Source organism: Anguilla rostrata, chromosome 8 (genome assembly GCF_018555375.3).
Source record: "Anguilla rostrata isolate EN2019 chromosome 8, ASM1855537v3, whole genome shotgun sequence".
NCBI classification, from domain to species: Eukaryota; Metazoa; Chordata; class Actinopteri; order Anguilliformes; family Anguillidae; genus Anguilla; species Anguilla rostrata.
In genome coordinates this window covers 17871678-17883837 of record NC_057940.1, presented here as the reverse complement: position 1 = coordinate 17883837, position 12160 = coordinate 17871678, and the positions used below count along the sequence as shown (strand labels likewise).

Sequence of the window (12160 nt, the reverse complement as noted above, 5' to 3'; positions counted from 1 at the left end):
GCGGCGGGACTGCTCCTTATGAATGTGTGTGCCTGTGTCTGTGTTTCTGTGAGCTCAGGATTACTGCCCACTCATGCATGCGCAGCAGTTGTCACCCTGACAAGAGCAGAAATGACAGGCATCAACAGAGACTTTGTGTGGAAGCAGTCTGGATTTATCTCTCTCTCTCTCTCTCTCTCACCCTCCTCTCCCTCCCTCTCTCTATCTCATTTTTCTCCCTTTATTTTTCAATATCTTCTTCCTATCTCTCTCTTCCTGTCTCTTGCTCACTCTCTCTCATCCTCCACTCTCTCCATCTCTCTGTCTCTCTCTCAATTTTCTCTTTATCTTTCACCTATCTCTCTCTCTTCCTCTCTCTCTCTCACTCACTCTTGCTCCCCCTCTTTCCCTCTCCCTCCCTCTCATGTCTGAATGGCAGCTGTGCTTGTGCCCAGTGTCCACATACCTTGGCTCCAGGGAAGGATGCACCACACCCCCAACCAGAGAGTCACTCAATCACAGCATTGAATCAGAGAGTCACAGAGTCACAGCTGAATCAGAGAGTTATTGAATCACGCACTGAATTGGAGAGTCACCGAATGACAGTGCTCAATCAGAGAGTCACTGAATTGCAGTGTTCAATCAGAGCATGATCTTCCAATAGTCACATCTCCTCATTATCTTTTTTGAATTGATTTTGTTTTTTCCCTTGAAGCATTGCCATTGGCTGTTTTTGAGTCTTGTATTTACATCTAATTTACATTTGGCTGTGTCACAATAAGCATGGTACAGGATACAGGAAGGGAATTCTGGGAAAGTTATAGAAGGTCAAGTCAAAGATGTGGCATGCAGCTCAGCTGTGGACACCGGAGAGCCCTCTATAGTCCATGCAGCGTCAGGATGGAGAGAGTGCTCCAGGTGGCAGGATACAGCTGTGTTGTCAGGAGGCGGGGGCAGCAGTACTATGGGGACATACCAATAGCGCTGCTTGTGGGCGGGGCTTGCCTTGTGGCCAGGGGATTGGGCCAGTTCTTCAGCATTCATTCATTACTAGCCTGTGATTCCCACGCTGTGCAGCTCATGGCTGTGCGCGCATGTGGCGGCCCTCTGATTGGTCCAGCAGTTCTGTGTGGAACAAGCGGCCCTCCTGTCTCATGTGATATCCTGCAGCCTCCATTTTCACTTCACGTCTGACCGCGGGCCTGGACTCTGCTACCGCCAGTCACTCCCTCCCTCACTCATGCTCAGTCAGGTTATCGCATGCTCAGTCAGTCAGTTACTCATTCGGGTGCTTGTTCAGGCACTCATTCACTCTGTCAGTCGGTCCGTCTCTTGGTCACTCACCCACCTGCTTGCTCTCAGTGGCTTGCTTACTTACTCAGTCACACATTCACTGAATTAGTCGCTCACATGGGTCGCCATTTGCTTCATATTTTGGATACTGCGCTGTATACATGAAAGGGTTGTTCATAGCTTTCTCAGCTGTGGTTTTGCTCTCATGGAATATCACATGTAGGGAGTTCATTTATGGTTTCGCTTCATCCCGCAGTGAAAACCGAGAAGGCCGACAAGCCAGAAAATGTGGAAAAGATGGACAGCTTCCCGAAGACGGAGAAGCTGGACATGCCTGAGAAGACAGACGAGCCAGAGAAGATGGACACGCCAGAAAAGGCAGAAAAGATGAGCGGCTCCCCGATGATGGAGAAGGTCGATGTGTTTGAGAAGAGAGGCGAGTGGGAAAAGGTGGATAAAGCGCGTGAGTTTCAAAAGGAAGATAAGGAAGGGAAGTGGGAGAAAGAAAAGGCTGAGAAAGACAAGGCCGAAAAAGACACGACTGAGAAAGACAAGACTGAGAAAGAAAATATTGAGAAAGACAAGGCTGAGAAAGAAAAAACTGAGAAAGACAAGACTGAAAATGAAAAGACGGAGAAAGACAAGATTGAAAACGAAAAGACGGAGAAAGACAAGACTGAGAAAGAAAAGGCTGAGAAAGGCAAGACTGAGAAAGGTGAGCCCAAGAAAGACAAGCCTGAGAAAGTGGATCAGCAGAAGATGGGCAAAGCGACTGAGAAGCCCCTTAAGAAGGAGAATGGCCTGAAGACTTCCAAAGCACCGGAGAAGGTGACTGCAAAAGCAGCTGGAAAACCTGCAGCAGCTGCTGGGACCAGAGCAGCGCCAGGCAAGGACCTGCCCAGCTCTGATAAGAAGACAAAGGTGAGCCAGAGAAAGGAGGCGGAGAATGAGGGCCTTACCATTCAGTGCTGTGCTGTGCGCTTTGCTCTGTGTGCGTGTGTGTGCGTGTGGATTTCTGTGAGACACGTGTGTGTTTGCTGCAGATATGACCATAGACCTCTTTGATCCTGAAAAATATAAGCAATCCAACGCCAGTGCTACATGTTTTTTAAAAAGACACTGAGGGTCTGCTGCTCATCCAGTTGAGGCACCTGTACATGGATTAGCCCCACAGTCACAGATTGCCCCCACCCCCAGCCTGGGGTATTGCAGCATGGATGCAACTGTAAATAGTTAATTGGACATTTCAAATTAGGGAGGGAATTGGACATGCCAAATTAATTTTAAAAATAAATTGAAAAAGGATACTGTTATCTGTTTTGAAAAATTGCAGCTGGATTTCCTTCTGCTAGCACAGAAGCTTTGAGAGTGTATGTGCGTGTAAGTGCTGCTTTGAAGTGAATCTGTGATTGCGCTTTCTTATTTGGCTGCTCAGTGCTCTGATTGTGACTCAAACCGCTTTACTGCCTTGTGTTGCTGCCATTATCACCTGTGTTTGCATTTTTGTTTTCCATTTTTACTCTGTTTTGTTTCTCCGTTTGTTTGTTTGATTGTTTGTTGTTTTTGGCGACGGTGTCCATGCCTCAGCCCTCTGTTGCGCCGGCCAAGGCGAGCTCCGCCAAAACGCGGCCAGCCTCGCTGCCCTCCGGGGCCCCCGCGTCCAAACGCCCACCCCCTACCTCCACCAACTCCCTCTCGGCCCCCAGCAAAAAAATCCCCGCCCCCACCAAGGCCACCACCCCCACCGCTGTTACCAAGCGGCCCTTGCCTGTTGCCAGCCACCCAACTGCCTCCGCCCGTGAAGCCAAGCCCAAGGTGAGTCCTGCCACACCCCCACAGTCAGTGCTGGGGTGCAGGAGTTCACTCTCCGTTTTCTCTTCCTCACTCTGATAGCACCCTGCCCCCCTGCTGCGGTCCTTGGGCCAATGCTTGTGTCGTGGCCCCTGTCCTGTTTCTGACACCCCCCCCCCGATTAATCCCTGCTTAACACCCCATTAAGACCTTCTGAGCCAGTCCTGCTCACCCAGGGATCTCACCTTTAAGGGGCCTTTCTGACAATAAAAACTAACGCACATGATGGTGTTATAACTGTAACCGCGGGCAACCATAGGAAAGGAACCGTTGCTGCTGAGAGGAGCTTGAGACATGGAGGCTGCATGTGGGGAGGTGTAGGGTGGAGGTGGGGCTTGTGCACGTGCGGGAGGCGCAGAGGAGGTTCTCTCAGGGGGGTGACGTGTGACATTTCTCATGAAACCCTGCTGTGAATGCAGACCTTTAAAAATAGGTCCCCCCCCTAGATTTGTGTCAGTGCTAACATGTTCCAGTTACTGAATATTTGAACAGTTCAAGATGCAAAAAACATGGCGTGGTTAGTTCTGCAGAGAGAACGACGACCTCCTCGATGTATGCTAGGAAAACACGATGAGCTTAAATTGTGTTTCACTTGTATTAGCCTAATGTTGTAGTAAGTGCTGCAATCCACCTCATTGATCTGTTCATGTTCAGGCACATTGCATGGAATCAGTGGTACTGGATAAATAAAGCTGTGGCTCTCTCTGGTGGTGAACATTTGTAACAACAGGTAGTTTTCATGTTCGGTGGCATTGCTGCACATGGCTTCAGACAGGGTAGGCAAGCCCTAGTGTGAAAGGCTGAGTCAGCTACACCAGAAAAACAAGGCTTCATGGATAATGGTTTGAGGACTCTATTAGAAATGTCCCATGGCCAGTTTGTTGCTACGGTCTCAGTTTGATCCTGCGGTGAGGAGAGCAGTGGGGGGGGGGGGGGTGCTTTCTTTGTCTCTCGTTAACTGTCTCATTTCCCAATGACCTCTCATCTTTCCCTCTGCATTCCTTCCTCCACCTCTTTCTGACTTTGCTTTTTTTTTTTACAGACTGAAAGACTCCCCCCTGCGCCGAAGGCCAACACGGCGAAATCCTCAGCCCCTAGGAACGGGTCCTCCAGCACCACCGCCTCCAAAGCACCTGGCGCCCCCCGCGTGCCCCTGTCCAACCGCACGTCCGGCAGCGCCCCCTCTCTGCGGCGCTCCACCCGTGAGTGTCCTGCCCCCTCCGGCCCCCTGTGCTGCCCACGGTGTACTCGCCGGATTGTGTGTGAGAAAGTCATCGAATCAACATGCGTTTGTGAAGCACATTCACGGTGTACCCCAGCCTGAAGCCCTCACAAACGCAAACCTCGCGAGAGGTGAACGTGGCAAGGAACGACTCAACGTACTGGCCCAGCGTTTGGGCTCAGGGTGACCAGCACAGTTTAGTCTATTTAGTGATCAGTGCTCTCATTGGATGTGGGAACAGTGGCATTTCATGCTGCTGACCACTACTTATATTTTATTTCTAAAAGGTTTTATTTAAAATTGTAAGTTTTTACTTGTTCTTTTCATTACATTACATTTCTTTGGCAGACGCTTTTACCCAAAACGACGTACAAAAGTGAATTTCATGGTCATAGAAAACTACTAAACACAGGTTCAATAAGATACAATACTTATTTTGTACAGCTATTTCTAGCCAAGAACACAGTTTAGTTCACACAGTGAACAATATTCTGACCTAACCTCTGCCAAGCCAACTAGTCAGAAGAACAAGCTACAATATTAGGACAAATACAAATTACCAAGAAGTACTGGAATGGGGGTACATGCAACAAGTGTCATGAAAGGGGGGGAGGGGGGTTTAAAGTGAAATATACGGAGTGGTGGTAGTTCGTCCAGGTATATTCTGAAGAGATGAGTTGGAGATGGGAGAGGTTTGATGTTTCAATGTTTGTGTAAAGCACTTTGGGCTGCTTTTTGTACAGTGAAATAAGGATTATTATAATTATTATTACTAATATTATTATTATTCTCAGTGGGGTCATTGAAATGACATATTATGCACCCCCCCCCCCCAAAATGTGCTCTGCTTCACAGTCCCCAAGACAGAGAACAAAGCAAGCGAGACCAAGAAGCTCAGCACTCTAAAGAGCACAACAGGTAGAGCCCTTATCCCTTCCTCAGCTCTCTGTCTGTCTGTCTGCCTGTCTGTCTGTCTCTCTATCCCTTCCTCTGTTTTTCTGTCTGCCTATCTATCTATCTGTCTGTCTGTCTGCCTCTACTCTGATTCCTCTTGCCTGATGCTGGTTTCCTCTTCTGCTCACTTCTCTGTGATCCTGCTGTTAAATCTACTGAAGATTGAAGAAATCAATCTACTGAAGAAATAATCATAAAGTATTGATGCATAGCATACATAGCATTAACAGTATGAGTGTAAAAATGTGCAAAGGGGATGAAGAGTGCTTAGAATTTACAAATACTGTGTATCATAATGTAGATTTCACTTTTAAACTTTTGCTGTGTGGCAGATTGACTGGTTACTGTGTGCTACCCCTTAACTAATATCAATGTCCCGCCCTCTCTCGCTCTCTCTCTCCCTCCCCCTCTCTGGTCTCCTCCCCACAGCAGACAGTAATCGTCCCAGGACCAGCCCTGGCACTGGGGTCAGCAGCACGGCACGCACCCGCCCCACTAAACCCCCCACGCCCACCTCCGCCGCGCCCGATCGGAAGCCCCTCGTCCCGCGGGCCCCGCGGTCCTCAGCCCGCCCCAGCACCGCCCCGTCGCCCGACATCAAGAACATCCGCTCCAAGGTCGGCTCCACGGACAATATGAAGCACCAACCTGGTGGGGGCAAGGTGGGGAAAGGTGGATGAGGGCAGAGAGAGTGTGTGTGTGTGTGTGTGTGGGTGCGTCTGCGTGTGCGTGTGTGTGTGTGTGTGTGCATGTGCATATGTGTGTGTGCGTGTGTGAAATATGAGCACTATTGGGAAGGAGCAGTGCTGGCACATTACTTATTTATGTCTGTACTGTGGCCATGTTGGCTCCATGCTGTAGCCATGTTGGATCCATACTGTAACCATTTTGGCTTCATCCTGTTTTGGCTCTGTGCTGTAGCCATTTTGGCTTCGTGCTGTAGCCATGTTGGCTGCTTGCTGTCACCGTGTTGGCTCCATATTATAGCCATGCCTTCTATATTTTCCTCTTCTTTGCTGTAGCTGTAGCTGTGATAACGGATGACCTGAGTAACTCACTCTTCCCTGACCCAGGTCTTACCTGAACACCACATGGTTTACCTGTAGTCTTCAGCTGGACCCTGTCTTACTCACTCACATTCATCAGGCCTTTACTTCCTGCTGTTACTCATTCGCTAGCTCCCTCTCTGCTTTCTCTGTCTCTGCTTCTCTTTAGACTGGCAGCGGCTTTGGCTCATCTTGTTGTCTTCATGTCCAATGTCTAAACTGTCAGCCAGACTCCTCTATGTAAAGGCCAATGCTTTCTGCAGCTGTTACACTGGGTTCTCCATGTTCGAAATACAATATTGTCTTTGAATACAATAGGAATGTTACAGAACTGAAGTGTTAGGTGTGTGTATTTTGATGGATTTCTCCACCACATTAAACATTAACAACGCTTCACTTCACCCAGGAAGAGACAATTACCCTCCTCAGTCTCTTTTTCTGCTCTTCCTTATTGTCTCTCTCTTTCTCCACTTTTCCTCAGTGCTTCTCTCTCTCCTCTTCTTCGGTCTCTTTCTCTCTCTACTCTTCCTATCTGCGTTCCCCCGCCTGCTCCTTCTTGCCTCCCCCTTCACCCCTGCCTCCCCCCCTCTCTCGGCCCCCAAAGCGCTCCCCTCTCCTGTGTGGTATTGACTGGGGGTGGTTGTCTCCCCAGGGTTCATCAGCACAGGGCAGGACTGACGCCCTGGCACAATCCTCCCTCTCCAAAGAGACCAGCCAGGGCAAAGTGAGTCCATTCCATCTCTCGTTCTCTCTCCCTCCCTCTCTCACTTTATTTTATTCTGTTGTTTTCTCTCCTTCTGTAGACTCCTATCAGTCCGTCCTCGCTCTTTGCCTCCCTCTCACTTTCCACCCTTCCTCTCCTCTGCTTCCACAGCCTGTCCGTCTTTCTCTGCTCCCTCTCTGCCAACAGACATCTGCTACAAAACATCTGCCCTGTATTTTACAAGCACCTCAAAGAAATAAATAGCAGAAATCAGTTCTGTGACCAAACATGAAATCTCAGTGCATAATCCTGTGTTATGGTGGGAATTCCTGACTGAAGTGTGTTTAACCTGAGTTCAGTAGTCATCCTGACTGAAATAGCCTTTATCATTATTATTTTATTTTTTAAGAGTGGATTTATTGAATTATCTTATGTTGATGCTGTGAGTGTATTAAGTTATCTCATATGTTTATGTTATCAGTATATTTATTGAGTTAACTCACATGTTGATGGCTGTACATGTGACTTTAAGTCAGGAGCCAACTGTAAATAGGGATTGCTGTCAGGTCCCAGTGAAGAGTGTGTGTTTGGGTTTGATCTGGGGTCACAGTGATGAGTGTGTGATTGGGATTTATCTCAGGTCACAGGGAGGAGTGTGTGATTGGGATTGATCTCACTTCACAGGGAGGAGTGCATGTGTGGGATTGATCTCAGCTCACAGTGAGGAGTGTGTGATTGGGATTGATCTCAGCTCACAGGGAGGAGTGTGTGATTGGGATTGATCTCAACTCACAGGGAGGAGTGTGTGATTGGGATTGATCTCAGCTCACAGGGAGGAGTGTGTGATTGGGATTGATCTCAGCTCACAGGGAGGAGTGTGTGATTGGGATTGATCTCAGCTCACAGGGAGGAGTGTGTGATTGGAATTGATCTCAGCTCACAGGGAGGAGTGTGTGATTGGGATTGATCTCAGCTCACAGGGAGCAGTGTATGATTGGGATTGATCTCAGCTCACAGGGAGGAGTGTGTGATTGGGATGGATCTCACTTCACAAGGAGGAGTGCATGTGTGGGATTGATCTCAGCTCACAGGGAGGAGTGTGTGATTGGGATTGATCTCAGCTCACAGGGAGGAGTGTGTGATTGGGATTGATCTCAGCTCACAGGGAGGAGTGTGTGATTGGGATTGATCTCAGCTCACAGGGAGGAGTGTGTGATTGGGATTGATCTCAGCTCACAGGGAGGAGTGTGTGATTGGGATTGATCTCAGCTCACAGGGAGGAGTGTGTGATTGGGATTTTGCGAGTGCATGTATAACGGTGCATGTCATAGAAGCTTCTGCTAACCTGTCCCAGCACCCATCCTCCCCTCCCCTCTAACCCGGGGTCCCCTGGTGATCCTGCCCTCTCCCCTGCTATGCTGTGTTATAGGTTCAGATAGTCAACAAAAAGGTGGACTTCAGCCATATCACCTCACGCTGTGGCTCCAAGGACAATATCAAGCATGTTCCTGGGGGGGGGAATGTAAGTACATGGCAGACTGTGGTACTCCTCTCACTGATATACTAAACACATATACTAAATCCCATTATACGGTAATCTGTAACACAACAGAGATCAATCCCATAGAGCAATTACAGTGTACTGTAATCTGCAATGCAGCAGAGATCAGATTTTTGTCCCTCTGTCCAGTGCTTTCATTTTGCCCTCTGTCTCGGTCTCTCTACCTCTTTCTTTCTTTCTTTCTCTCACTCAGTCTCTCTCCCTTTCCCCTGCTCTCTCCCTCTCTCTTAGTCTCTCCCTTTCTCAATTTTCAACTGAAATGCTTTATTTGGATGACATGTTTCAAAATACATTTTGCACATGATAACAGCAATCAGTCATAATAAAAATATAAAAACGCAACAGCAGCAACAATAACAACAGCATAAATAATTGCAGTTTAATCGCAGTTAGTTATTGGCTAGTAAATGTTATTGTTCAGTTTATTGGCATGTATATACATTGTTTATATTGCCAAAGAATAACAGTTATTAACAGAATTAAGTGACAATTAACTGATCAAATAAGAAGAAAATATAAAAGCAAACAAGCATGATACAAAAATATAATTATATAACTAGTACTGTTATATGACTGTTATAGTTAGTCTTCTCATTTCATGTTGGTCCTTCCCCTGAAATGACTTACAGCTTTTGTTTACCTGTCAGGGAGGGAAATTTGAAATTTGAGCTCTGTAACACTTGGGACATATTTTTTCTTGATTTGGTGCAATTTTAGATTTGTAATCAAACCATTCACATGTGGTTAAAATGCACATTCTCTGATTTTATTTAACAGAATTTTTATACATTTTGGTTTCACCATGTAGAAATTACAACTTTATAAATAGTCCCCCCATTTCAGGGCATCATAATGTTTGGGGCAAATGGTATCACAGGTGTTTGTGATTTGTCAGGTGTGTTCAATTGCTTCCTTAGTGCAGCTTTCAGTATCTATTTTTGATTTTAGCCTTTTGATTGCCATTTGAAGTCTGTTATTGGTGTTTGTCGCTATGAGGGCCTGAGTTGTACAGTACCAGTGAAAGTCAAGGAAGCCATTATGAGGCTGAGAAAAAACATTGGCCAAACCTTAGGCCAACCAAAATCAACTGTTTGGAACACCATTAAGAAGAAAGCCAGTTCTAGTGAGCCAAGACCTCAACAGTGAATACAATGCATTTGGTTGAACTTGAGAGAATTTGTTTGAGCAGATATGATGCTTCTGTACAATTCAGAACTCATTCTGCTGCTGCTAGCAGTAGTTACATCATCAATGAAGATGTGTGCCAGAGTCTGTGGCAGCCATACTGTACATGTCCATACCATAACACCCGCACCACCACATTTCACAGATGCTGGGGGTGCTTGGGATCTTGGGCAGTTCCTATTGGCCTCCACACTTAGCTCTTGCCATCACTCTGATACAAGTGAATATTTGTCTCAACAAGACCCTTTTCCAGTAATCTGCAGGTTCTTTTAGGTGCTTCGTGGCAAACTGTAACCTGGCCATCCTGTTTTTGTGGCAGACTAGTGGTTTGCACTTTGTAGTGTAGCCTCTGTAATTCTGTTTGTGAAGTCTTCTGTGGACAGTAATCACTGACACATCTACACCTGCCTCCTGAAGTGTTTCTGATCTATTGGACAGCTGTTTGGGGGTTTTTCTTCATTATGGTGAGACTTTTTCTTCATAAACTGTACAGCGAACTGCAGAATTAACTCACAAACTTGTTTTTTTTTTTTAAAATAAAAAAGTTGTATGTCTTTGTCCCAAACATTATGGAGCTCAGCCGTAAATTAGTTTTATATAATATAATTGTGATAATCGTCACATTTTCAAATTTTAGAGAAGTTTTCTTCCTATTCTGTTTAAAATTAGGGTGCCGGAAACGGCCTTCTTGGTCATTATTCATCAGTATGCACAGAATGCATATCTAACACCAACCATAACAATTTGTCAGATACTCTCTATTTGCTCATTTATTCACATACGCTGCACCTTTTATAGCACAGCAGTATTTCATTTATTTTTTTGTGTCACAGATCCAAATTCTCAACAAGAAAGCTGACCTGAGCAAAGTTTCCTCCAAGTGTGGCTCCAAGGACAATATCAAACATAAACCAGGTGAAATTCTCTTGAACTGACTTGCAGCTCATGACATTCAGGACTAACTGTGAAGGGTTGTAACTGCACTGAACAGTATGACATTGGCTTGCACAGTTTTTTCTAACAACAAAATAAGCTACTGGCTATCGGTGATCTGGCTTCTTACTGTATATGAATGACATTAATCTGTGGTTAGGTTTTAAAGACATATATTAAAGGCCCTTTAGTGTTTCTGTATGATGCTTTATTGCTGTTGTAATGACCGAATGTCTCCTGTAGGAGGTGGTGATGTGAAAATCCAGTCCCACAAGGTCAACTCCAAAGTTTCATCCAAAGTGGGGTCAATGGATAACATGAACCATGAGTCAAAGGACAACCTTGCGAAGGTGAGGTCATGGGGTTAGGTCCTCAGGGTTACATACTGCTCCTGTTCTTGGATGCATAAAAGCATCAAGATTGGGCAGTGGCCAGTAAAGAGGGAACAGAGATGTGTAACATTCCTTGTGGATGCATCTGTCAGGTGCACTTCACAGCACTGTTTAGTTGGGCTACACTGTCCAGTTAGACAGTTGTACAGCTGGACCGGAATGTACACAGAGTCCACTGTTTAGGTAGCGCTGTACAGTTGAGGAGTACTGTTGTGATTCAAGCATGTGACTGTTTTTGCAAAGCATTATTTCAGAGCACATAATTGGGCTATTCTTTCAGGAGTTAATATACTGGGTTAAGCCAGAGTAATGTAAAATTACGGTGTATCCGCTAGCCAGCAGGCTACCAAGCTGTATAGGCCGGAATTACTCTAGACGCAGAGAGTTTGTGTGGTGGAAGCCAAGCATGTTTGTCAGATATGCTACATATAGCGCCCACTCTGAGCTTGACCACGGCTTGTGTGACAGCTGTAACCCACTAGCGTGGGTGGCGAAAGGAAGCAAGCTCTGCACCGCTTGCGCTAAGCGACCTCTCCGTGTCCGGTGTAATTCCAGCCAGGAAAAAAACCGAACGTGTGTAGAAGACTAAACTTGCCGACCTGGGTATTGTGTTAACGGTGAGGACCCGGTACTTACCTGAGACCGTAGTGTGGTATGAATGGGTGAAACGCGGGTTGAACCCCTGTTCAATATCTTGCGTCAAGCCCGGGTTTTGTGTGTGAAAGCAGTAAAACACTCTGCGGTTCTTCTGTTTACTAACAGGGAGATGTAGCTCCCTCTAGTGGTGCCCTGGACACTGAACCAGAAAGCACAGTCCAGGACAACGGCCTGAAGCTGACAGCCAACCTGGGTGATGGGTTTTGGGACCCCCAGGCCCTGGACACACGCATTCCTGAGACAAGTACGTGAACCTTGCCCCACCCCCCGATTCCTTCCCCAATTTTAATACGCCCCACCCTCAGAGCTCTGTCTTCACTGGGCGTAAACAATAAGGGACACCTATTACACTTTTATAGAGTAGGGAGAGAGCCGTTGCATACC

The 12160-nt window shown here is 46.6% G+C and overlaps 1 protein-coding gene across 10 annotated transcripts in view; it reads left to right on the top strand.

The window, feature by feature from the left end:
• LOC135261008 (microtubule-associated protein 4-like) overlaps positions 1 to 12160 on the top strand; it is a 41790-nt gene that overhangs the window by 25718 nt on the left and 3912 nt on the right. For 5 of the 10 annotated variants that reach the window (XM_064346832.1, XM_064346833.1, XM_064346830.1 and 2 more), the window contains exons 7-16: positions 1529 to 2193; positions 2860 to 3087; positions 4166 to 4325; positions 5201 to 5263; positions 5729 to 5961; positions 6998 to 7069; positions 8478 to 8570; positions 10628 to 10709; positions 10971 to 11077; positions 11882 to 12020. In XM_064346832.1, the coding sequence (XP_064202902.1) occupies positions 1529 to 2193; positions 2860 to 3087; positions 4166 to 4325; positions 5201 to 5263; positions 5729 to 5961; positions 6998 to 7069; positions 8478 to 8570; positions 10628 to 10709; positions 10971 to 11077; positions 11882 to 12020 (1842 nt within the window). The remainder of the gene's footprint in view (positions 1 to 1528; positions 2194 to 2859; positions 3088 to 4165; positions 4326 to 5200; positions 5264 to 5728; positions 5962 to 6997; positions 7070 to 8477; positions 8571 to 10627; positions 10710 to 10970; positions 11078 to 11881; positions 12021 to 12160) is intronic. The other 5 variants (XM_064346831.1, XM_064346834.1, XM_064346837.1 and 2 more) reach the window with 5 other exon arrangements.